The sequence below is a fragment of the Rattus rattus genome, chromosome 1, assembly GCF_011064425.1.
Source record: "Rattus rattus isolate New Zealand chromosome 1, Rrattus_CSIRO_v1, whole genome shotgun sequence".
NCBI classification, from domain to species: Eukaryota; Metazoa; Chordata; class Mammalia; order Rodentia; family Muridae; genus Rattus; species Rattus rattus.
In genome coordinates, this window is record NC_046154.1 from 168,809,792 (window position 1) to 168,823,585 (window position 13,794).

Sequence of the window (13,794 nt, forward strand, 5' to 3'; positions counted from 1 at the left end):
GCACACCCCAACGCTGCCTGTGGAGTCCACTGTATGTTGATCAACTACACCTGAGCATGAGGCCTGTCCTGGAGTGGGTGCGTCACTTGATTGGAGGAAACTTACTCTCCCTTTCCCAGCAGGTATAAATGATAATTCAGTTGTTAACCTTTACTCTACTGACTAGGTTTCATTCATTCATTCATTCATTCACTCACTCATTTTTTTGAAAAGAATATAACAAAATAAAATATAATAAGATAAACCACAAACTACCCCCATTGAAGCTGGACAAGAAGGAAAAGAGACCTACTCATTCGCACTCAGGAACCCCATAAAAGCACCAAGCTGGAAGCCATAATATAAGCATGCAGGCCCTGTGCATGTTGCTTCAGTCTCTGTGAGTTCAGGACCTTTGCTCACATGGATTTAAAGGGCCTTGTTATCTTGGTGCCTTCCGTCCTTCTGGTTCTTATATTCTTTCTGCCTCCTCTTCCATAGGGGTCCCTAAGCTCTGAGTGGAAGGATTTGCTGGAGACAACCCATTTAGGGCTGAATGTTCAAGGTCTCTCACTCTCTATGTGAAGTCTGGCTGTGGGCCTTGATTTCTATCTTTAACAAGAGATAAAGTGGGGTTGGGGATTTAGCTCAATGGTAGAGCGCTTGCCTAGCAAGCGCAAGGCCCTGGGTTCGGTCCCCAGCTCCGAAAAAAAAGAAAAGAAAAAAAAAAAACAAGAGATAAAGGTAGCCAGGTGGTGGGTCATGCTTAGAATTCCAGCATGCAGGAGGCTGAGACAGGTGGATTGACATGAGTTTGAGGCCAGCTTAGGCTACTCAATGGCCAGCTGGTGCCACAGTGTAAGACACTGTCAGTAAAGAACTACAAGGAGGTGGAGGCTCTAGTTCCGTAGTACAACACTTTCCTAACATGGGCTACGCAAGCCCTTGATTCATTCACCAGCACATTAAAAACAAAACACTCTGTTCTGTATTTATTACATGCATCTGTGTATTTATTTACATATTTATTTATGTGCATAGCTATTTTTTCTGCATATATGTCTGTGCACCGTGTGTGTGTGTGTGTGTGTGTGTGTGTGTGTGTGTGTGCACGCCAGGTGCCAAGAGAGGCCAGAAGTGGGTGTGAGGCTTTCTTAGGACTGGAGCTACAGACAGTTGTTAGCCGCCATGTAGGTGCTGAGAATTGAACCTCGGTCCTCTTTAAGAGCAGAAAGGGCTGGCTGGTTGAGCCATCTCTCCAGGCCCATGTACCTGGTTCTTACTGAAAAAAAAAAAAAAAATCTTATGTGGAAGCCTTATTTTAATAAATGGCTTCCATCACCACTAAAGCTGTGAGATTGGCTGGGCTAAGTAATAGCGTGCTTGCTCACTGTACAAGAGTTCAACACCTAGCATTTCAAAAAAAATCAGTCAAATGCCCACTGAATCCTGAAGTAGTGGCCCTCAGCTGTAACCCTGGTAATCAGGAAGAAGTGGAGGCCGGAGGATTTGAAGTTTAAGATCATCCTGGATTACACGTGGTGCTACAAGGCAGCTGGAGTGGGGGAGGGGGACGTGTAGTTCTGTGGGAAGGTGCTACTTACCTATACAAGGTCCTAGGTCTCAGTTCTAGTACCGAGAAAAGTCTACTATTTATTCAAACATACATTTTACAAAACACATCTTAAGATGCCACTGTAACGTTCCTGATTTTACCAACCAGGGTATTCAAGTTGGTTGTCCAATGCCTTCAAACTACCTGGATTCTAATAATGTGGGTTTTACTATTTGGGAGGTTGGGGAGAGCCATCGAACCTTTTGAGGATCTGATGAAAACCTATAATTGTGTTCCCCCAATAGGCGAACGTTGCCCAAAAACGTTGCCCACTATTTCTGAAATTTCATAAACTTTGGTCCCTTCAGTCAATCACGAGAAGCCTATTTCCTGTTACCAAACGAAACATATATTCCACTTCCGGAGCCCCGCGGCCTCAAACAAAAATCAAAACCAATTTCAATTCAAAGCATCAAACCAACCAACCAACCCAGCCTGAAAATGAGCATCCCTGGACCGAGGCTGGAGCCAGGCGATGGCGTTTGAGGATCATTCAAGTCGGAAAGCAAAGCTGTCAAACCACAATGCGCACGCATCCTGTCCCTCGGGGACGAAGACCACTTACGAGACACTGTCATGGCTGTAACCGATTTTGGCGTTGTAAGCCCCGTTATCCAGAACTAAGGTCGTCATCTCTGGACCCACCACACCGCAGCGGGGCCGCTTTTCCACTGTTTGGATCTCCTCTGCACAGGTTTCTTCCGGTACTCTATGGTTTATGTGGGCGTGGCCTACCGAAAGCTTCCGGTTACCCAGACAACGGAGTACGCCGGAAGTCAAGCAGCGGAGCAGCTTTTCCAGTCCTTGTATCCAATTTTCAAACGCATCGTTTTTCGGTGGCAGCGACATTCCATAGTAGAAACTGCTAAGTACTTTCTCTCTCTTATTTTTCTTTACTGCGCTCATTGGCTAATGAAAGCTTTTTGTGAGCGTGTATCCGATTAGAGTTGTTAAGACGCTGCTCCTAGCCTTGAAGAATTGAGTACAAAACCATATGCATCAAGTAACTGGATACGAGATCTCTTCAGTCTCACCTTCATTTCTTGGCACTCGTCATCAGGTTATAGGATTCGGTCACAATAAATTATGGATGTGATGTGCTGTTTTGTGATCTGCGTTGTGTTTTAACTTATTCGCACTCCCCATCGAATCCCCTGTCTACATGTTCTCCAGTACTTGTTTATGTATCCTATCTACAAAGGACTTCTTGACGTTGGACACATACCCTGTTTGTTCTGATTCCTGGAATTATCCTACCTGGATGTTTCTGTACAACGGAGGGCTTGTGTTTCATAATGTTAAGAAAAAGAATTTTGGAGCGGAGCATGGCGTGGCACGTGCCTTTAATCCCCAGCACTCGGGAGACAGAGGCAGATGAATCTCTGGGAGTTCAAAACCAGCCTGGTTTATGTAGGACAGCCAGAGATACACATAATACAGAGACCTGTCTCAAATTTTTTCGATTGAAATCTAGACTATACTATAAAATAATCTTGGATAATGAATCTGTTAAAAATAAATGCACAGTCATGCATAAGAGTAAGCTGTTCCGGGCTGGGGATTTAGCTCAGCGGTAGAGCGCTTACCTAGGAAGCGCAAGGCCCTGGGTTCGGTCCCCAGCTCCGAAAAAAAGAACAAAAAAAAAAAAAAAAAAAGTAGCTATTCCGACTTTTTTTTTTACACATACTAAGTAGTCTTTAAAACTCCAGAAGATAAAGAGCTCACAGTCTACCCTTCTAAATTTAAACTGTGACTATGACATTAAAAAATGTTTAAGCGACTTAATCAGTCTTAGGTTATCTCACTTATAAAGTAATATGACTCATGTTATACGATGTTTTAATATTAGGTTAGAAGCCAAGCACCTGTCAATAGATACTGTTATCATCTCTTTAGTTTGTTTAATATTTATGTTGAGATAGGGTTTAACATTGCCCATGCTGGCTTCAAATTTACTATATAGAAGGGTGCTCTGGAAATTGGGCTCCTCCTATCTCCACCTGAGAAATTCTGGAATTACAGGCCTATGCCACCTTCCCTGGATTGCGTGGTACTGAGGACAAAAACCCAAAGCTTCATGTACCTTCTGCCAACTTGCTTAACTGTCAAATTCCTCCAAATCAGGCAGTGTAGTCTATTGATATCTATACTGATTTATATTTAAAAGTTAATTAGGGTCAGGCAGTACTGGTGCATACCTTTAATCCCAGCACTGGTTGGGAAGAGTGTGGGGCAGCTGGATCTCTGAGTTCAAGACCAGCCTGGTCGACAGTGCTAGTTCTGGGACAGCCAGTGTTACAAAGACAAATACTATCTTCAAACCAACCAACTAACCAAACAAAAAAAGTTAATTAGGGTGTGGGGATGAATCTCAGTGGTGGAGTGTTTTCTTAATATATTCTAGGGGTCTGGGTTCTGCTCTCTAGCACTATAAATAAAAGGAAAGCTTTCCTGAATGTCTAAAGCTAATTCTGACCAATATCAACATTCTATTTTATCCAACTCAGTAGGGTGGTAAGAATTCAGACTGAGGCAAAATGACCTGCTCCAGCCTAACCTGGAATACACATCAAGACTAGAGATGGTACTACTTGTAGAGTTCTACTCAAAACCAACATCGTAAAAACTTGCCCAAAAAAAAAAAAAACAAAACAAAAAAAAAAAACAAAAAACTTGACTTACTGCAGTCAAGTACCACAGCTCTTTTAAATCTTGTATCACACAGCACCTACCATTTCTATTTGCTTCTCATGCTTAAACTATGCTCTTTCAATCCCGTCTCTCCTTCTCTTCGCCAGCCCTTTCCTATTTAAACGTTTTGACTTCCCTCACCTTTTACCTGCTTTCTGAACAAGATTATTCTTGTTCTTGACTCTAGTTATTATTTTTTTTTTTTTTTGGTTCTTTTTTTTTCGGAGCTGGGGACCGAACCCAGGGCCTTGCGCTTCCTAGGCAAGCACTCTACCACTGAGCTAAATCCCCAACCCCGACTCTAGTTATTATTGAATAAGATACATCCTAAACCAGAAATCCCTCTCTTAATTGTTTCCACCCCCAAATCCTGAGAAAGCCTTAAACACAGAAAATGTAACACTGCATATTACCTTCCCATAATCACTTGTTCCACCCTCTGTCCTCATCTCCGAGATTGCTGTTCCTCCAAGCTCCACCCAGTGCTCAAGCTCCACCCAGTACTCCAAGCTCCACCCAGTGCTCCAAGCTCCACCCAGTGCTCCAAGCTCCACCCAGTACTCCAAGCTCCACCCAGTGCTCCAAGCTCCACCCAGTGCTCAAGCTCCACCCAGTGCTCCAAGCTCCACCCAGTGCTCCAAGCTAAAACTTTTACTGCGAACTCTTAAATCTCTGGAATCTATGATTGATCTTGCTTCTTCGTCTCTCGCCTGAGACAATGTCATTTCCTTCTCAGGGCCCTTCCTGCCTCCCTTCCCCTTTCTCTTCTGAAATGAAAGCATAGCTATTAGTAAATATTTTTATAAATCGGAAATCTGGCTAGCCTCCTGTGATGGCTTATATTGACTGCCAACTTGATAACACATAGAATCAGGCAGGGGAGAAATTTCCGTGCATGTATGAGGGGGATTATTCTAGTTTGGCTAATTGTGTTGTGAAGACCCATACTAGCTTCCAGACTGAAATGATTCCTCGATTTCTGACTCCCGACTCTGGAGACTACATGGCCACTTGCCTCTGTCACCTGCCACTGTGACTTCCCTGTCATGACTATGCCCTCCGACTGTGAGCCAAATACGAGCACCTTTCCCCTTCAGAGAATGTGGTCAGGTATTGCGTACCGCAATGATAAAGGTAAGTAATATGGAATATTGGTAACAAGAAGTGGGACTGTCCCTGTGATAATCCTAACCGTGTATTTCTAGGGCTTTCGAACTGCTTTGCAGGAGGAATGAAAGGCAGCAGCGGCAAGCAAGAAAAGCAAGAGAAGAGAAGGTGTTTCTGGAGGAGTGGGTTTTTAAGGAAAAAATTGGGCGGGGGGGTCTGTGTGTTGGTAAATCCTGATTGGACATATTAGCCAAATAATGAATTTTGATTGTTGGCATTTGGTGTTTTTGTCTCAGGAATGAGTCAGCGGCCAAATAATGGAATAGACCTTGGGGGATAGCCCTAGGAATGTAATGGGATTTGGCAAGGGAGAGGAGAAGGGGGTATACGAGCAAAACCTGTCTGCCATGTTTGCCCTTCTCCGGCCTGATAGAGCCCCTTCAATGAGGATTGTTTTATTTATTTTTTTTTCTTTTCTTTTTTTTCGGGGCTGGGGATCGAACCCAGGACCTTGCACTTCCTAGGCAAGCGCTCTACCACTGAGCCAAATCCCCAACCCCTTCAATGAGGATTGTTAAGAGAATAATGGAGTGTTTGCACTGTGCGTTGTGAAAGGGTCATGAACCTGTGGGGACGAGGAGCAGAAGGCTAAGACTTAAAGGTGACTGCCATGTTCACGAAAGATGGTTTATACTGATTGCTAATGTAATAGAATCTAGACTCCCCTTTGAGACAAATCTCTTGGCATGTATGTACATTGACATGTATGTAGACTGACAGAGATCTGAGGACCCACGCTAACGGCCAGACTGAATAAAAATAAAAAGAGAAAGCAAGCTGACCACAAACATTCATTGCTCTCTGCTTCCTGCCTAGAGACACTATGTGACCCTCTGCCTAAAGTGCAGAGACTTACTCGATATGATAAATGGTACTGTTTTTTTCCAGACAGGGTTTCTCTTTATAGCTCTGGCTGGCCAGGAACTCACTCTGTAGACCAGGCTAGCTTAGAACTTAGAGATTTGCCTCTGCGTCCTGAGTGCTGCCTTCAATGGCCTAGGCTACCACCGCCTGGCTTGATGAACTGTAATTTCAAACTGTGAGCTGAGATAAACCCTCTCTTAAGTTGCTTTTGTCAGTTTTATTTTATTTTATTGTTTTTTATTCATTTTATTTTGGGGGGTTTGGGGCGGAAGCTGAGAAAATTCATCTCAGAGACGGAAGCTTAAAAATGAAAGCTTTATTTTCTGAGCGCACAGGGAGGTGGTTAGTTCGACATCTAAACCGAGTCTCCAGAGGGAGATTGTAGAACATTTTTTAAAGATCTACTTTATTTTTTTTATGTATATGAATGCTCTATCTACAAGTACATCTGCATGTCAGAAGAGGGCATCAGATCCCACTACAGATGGTTGTGAGCCACCATGTGGTTGCTGGGATTTGAACTCAGGACCTCTGGAAGAGCAGTTAGTGCTCTTAACTGCTGAGCCATCTCTCAGCCCCCATTTCTATATTCTTTACCAGTTAATAGACAATTAAACCTTTTGGAGAAGTGGAGTAGGTGTTCATTCCTAGGGCCTAGGAACACGAGCTTGTTTGACCCTACCAGTAAGATTGAGAGGTCGTCTTTGAAATGTGTGGACTCTGACAATTGTTTACGACAGAAGCTGTTCAGCTACAGGGAAGTCCTCAATCCCTAGGGACTGGCACCTTGCATTTAGTTTCTCCCTACGATTAAATGGAGTCACAAAAAGAAATGACAGCACTTAGAATGAGTTTCTTTTGCTCGTTCCCAACATTTATCGCAGCAATGAGAGAACTGATAAATCTCCTCAGATCACTTATCATAGAAATAGCCATGGCTTGTTAATATCTGTGAAATTATATCCTCATATTTTCTTATGTTATCATAATCTTAAAAAAAAATTATTAGCTGAGTGCGGTAGCACACACCTTTGATCCCAGCCCTTGGGTGACGGAGGCAGGTGGATCTCTGTGAGTTTGAGGCCAGCCTGGTCTACATTGACTTCTAAGACCATCAGGGCTATGTAGAGCAAGCCTGCCTCAGAATAATTTTCATTCTGTGTATGCAATGTCCGTGCACCTGTGTCTGTAAAGTGCCTTTATCTGCTGAGCCAATCCCCCAATTTAAATTTACCCTCTAGCTCATGCCACGGAAGCCATGTTAGTAAATGCTTTGTGAAGAGGAACATAGGCCTTGGTTTGTAGAGTTTAATAATTTTTATTGTGTGAATAGAATACCATTATTATAGCAGATTCCAAACCACACGGCAGCTACCAAATGCAAACCGTATTTGGGGAAAAGGAGGCAATTGATCTTGAGGGGCAGGGCGAGCCAGCTTCAGCACCAATTGTTCAATAAAAGCCCCGACTCTCTTCACCCTCACACCTTGCACACTCGCTTCCCATGCTCTCTCACAACTTCAAGTGTGTACATCCAACTTTTCGAACACAAGTGTATTTAAGTGATACGTAACTTTAAGAGCGTTTAAGTGTGTCATGTAAGTCTATAAGGAATATACAAGTTGTCGTATTAATATTACTTAGCAAATCTTTGATCTATGTGCTGGATAAGTTTTTGTCCACTTTGCCCAAAAGTAGAGTCCCTTGGGGAAAGAGGGCATCTCAGCTGAGGAATTCTTCCACCTGATTGGTTGGTGAGACCATGCTCACACATCTATGGGGCATTTACAATTGCTGGTTTCATGGGGCAGCCTAGCCACTGTGAGTTGTGACGCCCCTGGGCTGGTGGGCCTGGATTGTGTAAGAAAAGTTGTGGGGAAGTGGGAGAAGCAAGCTGGTAGGAGTGTTCCTCTTCTGTAGTGGTCTCTGCTTTAGATCTTGCTTCCAGATTCCTGTGTGGGGTTCCTGCCTGGGCTTCCCTCAGTGATGGACTGTAATCTCTCGCCAAACAAGCCCTTCCCTCCCTCTAGTTGTTGTGGTTAATATTTTATCATAATAACGGAGGCAAATTAGGACGGTGGTCATTATGAATGTTATGTCAATCCTGATTCAATCTTTTAAAATTTATATTATCTCCCCCCACCCCCAGGCTTTTTCTGGTCCTATGGATCAAACCCAAAGCCTTATGGCGTTCTAGGCAAGTACTCTGCCGCTGAATTTAAAACTTACGGTTTGCAAACTAAATGTCAATTACTAAGCAGGTAAGATAATTTGAAAGCACGACCACGTTTATACTACTTTGAGCTACTGTGCATTCCCTCTGTCAAGGAAGAGCAAGTGTGAAACTATTATCACTAATTTCCCATCGTGACACTGTAACTATAATTACTGACGTGGCCTCTTTAACAGTTGCTATTTTGAAAAGGAACTTTTTAAAATCACCAGCCGTTTAGAGCTGTGAACTTTTTCTCTGCCTACTGAGTTACCAATAGCTTCCATTCTGTTGTGCCCAGCACTTTTCTGAATACTTTATTAGCTCGCGTGGTCCTTACCTCATTGTGAGGGCTTATGCCACCGCTGGGCTCATAAAGGCTCAGCTCCTCTCTTTCCTGTCGTATAAAATTCTGCCAAGCTGGCTTTCTAACCCAAGTCTTCGATTTTAAAGTCAGTTGTTTTTTTAATCAAAAGTGACTCGTTCGTTTTTGAAATAATACCTCTGAATGGTAATGTGAAAATACATGATTGCTCCTACGGAGGAAGAAACAGCCACAGGCAACTGGAAGGGTCCAGAGTGAACCGGGAGTCGAGCCAGTAGACTTAACCGGGCCTTGAGAGGAGAGGTGGGCGGGGAGAAAGAGACCGGAGAGTCAAGCAGATCGAGAGAGGAGGCAGCCAAAAGGACCAAGAGACCACCGTGGCTAAATGGCTGTTAAATAGTGATCAGGCTGGAGGAAGGGAAGGGAAGCCCAGACCTTGGGCTGGAGAGTAGGGGGCGGGGTGAAAAGTGCTGGGAAGACCATTGGTACAGAGACTGTAAATCCTCCTCTGAATGAATCTTTCTGTTCACTGTATTCTCACAACGCTTTGCTTCCTTCTAAAACTCCAGTAACAAATGGTAACACCACCATCTAGAAAATTTTCTACACACTTGGCACTTTGTTAAAGATCTGCAGAATCTCATTTAGCCCTCACAAATTACGGAGGTTAGATACGATTATCTACATGAAAGCCTTTCCAAAAAAAAAAAAAAAAAAATCTTGCCCAAGTTTACACTATAAAAAGTTCCCAAGGCAACATTTGACCTTGAGTCAAGAGAGAGCACAGGGTCTTGGTCATCCCGTTAGGTTGTTTACTTTAGGGGGCAGGAATGATTTTTGTTTCTTACTTCTTTGTTTAGGAAAACCTGGATTTTTTTTTTTTTTTTAATATCCAAAACGTGATTATTGGGGTGGTTTCCCATTTATCTTAGGGTGCTTTTTATCCTGCTTCCTCCGGAAGGAACATCCTTCAGTCAGTCTTGCTCCTCTTCCTAGAGGAGACTAGAGCAGCCAAAACAGAAAAGAGCTCCTTCTTAATCCGGGCTAAGGGGCTGTGGTGACTTTATAGCAACCTGAGCTAGGAGCTGGCCTCTGCAGCAGGACCTGCTTCCCATTCCCCCCTCTCCTTTCTGGAGAGGGATGGAGGCGGTCCTTTGAAAAGGTGTGTTGTCACTACCAGAAAGCTACAGATATTTTTAAAGGCCTTGTTTTTATAGTATATAATTAAATGTTACCATGAATAGTCAACCCACATGTTATTTTTTTTCCATTCTCAAGGCCTTTTGTTCTCTCTCCCTTCCTTCCCCCCCCACCCCCACCACTCAGGTTCTCGTTCTTTTCATCTCTGCCCCTTCCTCTTATTCTTCACTACTCCCCCTCTCTCACTGACCTCAAACTCCAGGCCTCAGATGGTCCCTCTACTTCCGCTTGATGAGCTATGACTCCAGGCATGTGGGGCTGTCTTAATTACATACGTGCTCATCAAAACATATTAGGTTGTTCCTTTATAGATGAACTATCCTCCAAACCCCTGGACCTTCCTGATGTACCCCAGGAGGTAGTGCAACTTCTTTTCCTTTTGTAGACATAACCCTGTGGTCACTTTGGCTGGGTGACAAAGAGGAATAGAATGTAACAGTTTTTCCTATTTCAACAATTTCCTTTTTTTTTTAATGCAGAAAATTTCAAGTGACATTTACATATGCATGTATTTAGATACAACAGCCTAGACAAGTAGATAAGCTAGTGGAATTACACTGTATTCTTCCATTGTTTCGATATCGCAGGTGCATTTTTATAGCTTCCTAGTTTATTTTCGTTTTTTTTCCTAGCCTATTTTGAAAACGATCCTTTCTGATATATACCCATATCTGGATTAGCCCAAGGTGCAGGAATTACCTATATCTACTTATAATGCATTCCCTTTCTCCTTCCTTCCTTCCTTCCTTCCTTCCTTCCTTCCTTCCTTCCTTCCTTCCTTTCTTGTTTGTTTTTCTTTGGTTTCTTTGTTTCATTTTTTTTTTTTTTAGACAGAGTTTCTTTCTGTAGCCCTGAATGTCCTGGAACTCCCTCTGTAGACCAGACTGGCTTTGAACTCAGGGATCTGCCTGCCTCTGTCTTCCAGGTGCTGAGATCTAAGTGGTGCACCACCATCACCCTGCTTACTTTTTAAAATGCTGATTAAAGAATGAAGTTATGGGGTTGGGGATTTAGCTCAGTGGTAGAGCGCTTGCCTAGCAAGCACAAGGCCCTGGTTTGGTCCCCAGCTCCGAAAAAAAAAAGAAAAAAAAAAAAGAATGAAGTTATTTTCTTTCTTCCCTTCCTCTCTCTCTCTCTCTCTCTCTCTCTCTCTCTCTCTCTCTCTCTCTCTCTCTCTCCTTGGATACCCTAGAACTCGATCTGGAGACCAGGCTGGCCTCAAACTCAGAGCGTGGGCTTCCTCTGCCTCTACAGTACTGGGGTTAAAGACATGCATAGCCACTGCTTGGCTCTTTTCAAATTGTAAAATTAAGGTTCCACACCATAGCCAAGTTAGATTTGACATGTAGGTTATATGTCCATATAAATTAGCATATCTCAATTAACCAGAAAATAAATGGTATATGTGTCCTTCTGAATGTATGTTTTAAAATCAAAGGGCTCCAAAAAATGTTAAAGATACTAAAGATCAGGTGCATTGATCTCTTTCCTGACTTTCGCATCCACTTTCGAGCACATACAAACCAAAATTATTAAGAATTTACTTTTACGTGTATTGGTGTTTTGCCTGCATGTTTGTCTGTGTGAGGGTGTCAGATCTTGCAGTTACAAACAGGTGTGAGTCACCATGTGGATGCTGGGATTTGAACCCACTTCCTCTAGAAGAGCAGCCAGTGTGCTCTTAACCACCGAGCCATCTCTCCAGGCCCTAAACTAAAATGATGAAGGTGGGGAGTTGCTATAATCAGAGTTATTATGGCACTGTAGGAAGTCCAGGCCAGAGAAAAGGTGCCCGTGGGCGTTGGCAGTTTGAAGTACACTGGACAATCCAGTCTGGACTGTGCTCAGAGACTGACTGGACCTCAAGGACTTCCTTGTGTTCTGTTGCTCTGTATTTGTTTGTCCTAACAGTTCCTAGTCAGGACAGAGCATGAGGTTCGTTCGGCTAACCCTTCTTTTCGCACCCGCTTCCCAAAGCTTTTGTTTGGTCAGTCAAACGTTACTTTTAACGTTTATTCCTCTGCAAATACAGCTGATTTCCACCTACAGTTATTTTTAAGATAAGAAACTCTAGGTCATCTGAAGAAAGGGGTTGGGCCTGGGGATAAGGATTGTTATCTTCCTGAGGCACAGGGGCTGAGGGAAGCTGGGTTCTGGGTGGAGACTGTGAATGAGTCACCTGGCCAGGGACAGGACAGGGTGGCCTTCTCCGGTCTAGTAAGACTCTGAAGTACAGCACATGACTGTCATGCCAGCTTCCAAGTAGGGGTCAGTCCCCAGACAGGCATTTTTATGAGTAGTTATGGATCTTATGTCGAAGTAATTAAATTTTTGCTTAGTAGTTATTTTTTTAAAAAACTTGACTCCTTTTTTTTTTTAAAAAGAGAAAGTGTTGCTATGAAGATCACGATGACCTCAAACTTATAGCAATCCTCCTGCCTCTGTTCCCAAAATACTGAGATTACAGACTCATGTGTCACTACGCCCAGCTTGATTACTTTCAAACAGGTCCGATTGCTTTCATCCCTACACAGTATTTGTGTTAGCAAATTCTTGTTTGCTAGCCTGGCAAGCTTCATGCATTGTTAACTTTAATGCTGGTTCTTCCCACATCAAATGGCTGAACTGCCTATCTCCCAACTGTTTATGAAAGAAACATTTTAGTGATTTATATCTTTTCCAAAACCTGCTTCTACAACAGGTGGCCAGCCAATATAGCCCAAACACACTAACAGTACCTACAAGGGCCCCTGCCAAACCATCTCTAAGGGCAGACACTATATTTTAAAGATGATTAAAAATCAGATTAACTGGCTAGGGGAGCTGGCTTAGCAGACAATACACTTGTCAGGCAAACATGAGGACTTGAATTTGCGTCTCTGGGATTCACATAAAGCCAGATGTCTGTAATCCCAGCACTCTTTAGGCAATCTGGGAGAGGCAAGAAGAGACCAACAAGAGGATTCCTAGGAGCCAGTTAACCTGGAGTATGCAAACAGCTGTTATGGAAGAGACAAAAGGCGAGGCTCTACACCCAGGGCTGTTTCCTGACCTCCACTTGTGTGACCAAAGTCACATTCATATTCACACACGTACACAAAGTAAAGCAAAAATTGAAAACAATCTTTCCAGGTTAACACAGCTAGAAAAATATTAGAACCAGAACTTCAAACTGGGCACTTCACTTGAAAATTTCTAGTGTGTTTGTGTGTGTGTGTGTGTTTGGGCGCGCACAAGTGTAGGTCAGAGGATAACTTTTGAGATCACTTCTTTTCTTCGTGGTGGTTGGGAATCAAGTTCAGGTCATCAAGCTTGCTCGACAAGTACTTTTTGTGGCTGAGCCATCTCACCGGCCCTAGACTTTCTAATTTCTACATCTTTAGATCTATTCAGTTCAATATGACATGCTGTCAACTTTACTTCCTTTAGGGTTAGAATAACGAATGGAAACATTAAAAGACTGCCGTTAGGCTAAGGGAAGGATCTTGCCAAAAGAAAAGAAACTGAGATAAAAAGCTGAGACAGCCAAAAGAGTAGTAACACAAACGAATAGCTCTTTGTAAAGCAGAAAGTTGAGTTCGGAGGAAATGAAGAAGCAAGACACTAGGATGAGAAAGTCAGTGACAGAGGCACAGACAAGATTAAGGGGAGATGAGGAAAGGATGAAATCCCAAGTAGCTTCTGGGAACTGGAGTCAACGGGCCCTGCTGAAACTGGGCATCAGAGGACCCAGACCGAGTC

General features: G+C 43.2%; 1 protein-coding gene across 1 annotated transcript in view; it reads right to left on the bottom strand.

The window, feature by feature from the left end:
- The window catches only part of Actr6 (actin related protein 6), a 20,615-nt gene extending 18,325 nt beyond the window's left edge, over positions 1–2,290 (bottom strand). Inside the window, exon 1 of the mRNA XM_032911139.1 lies at positions 2,160–2,290. Coding sequence (XP_032767030.1) covers positions 2,160–2,227 — 68 coding nt within the window. The 5' untranslated portion in view covers positions 2,228–2,290. The remainder of the gene's footprint in view (positions 1–2,159) is intronic.
- Positions 2,291–13,794: the final 11,504 nt, after the last annotated feature.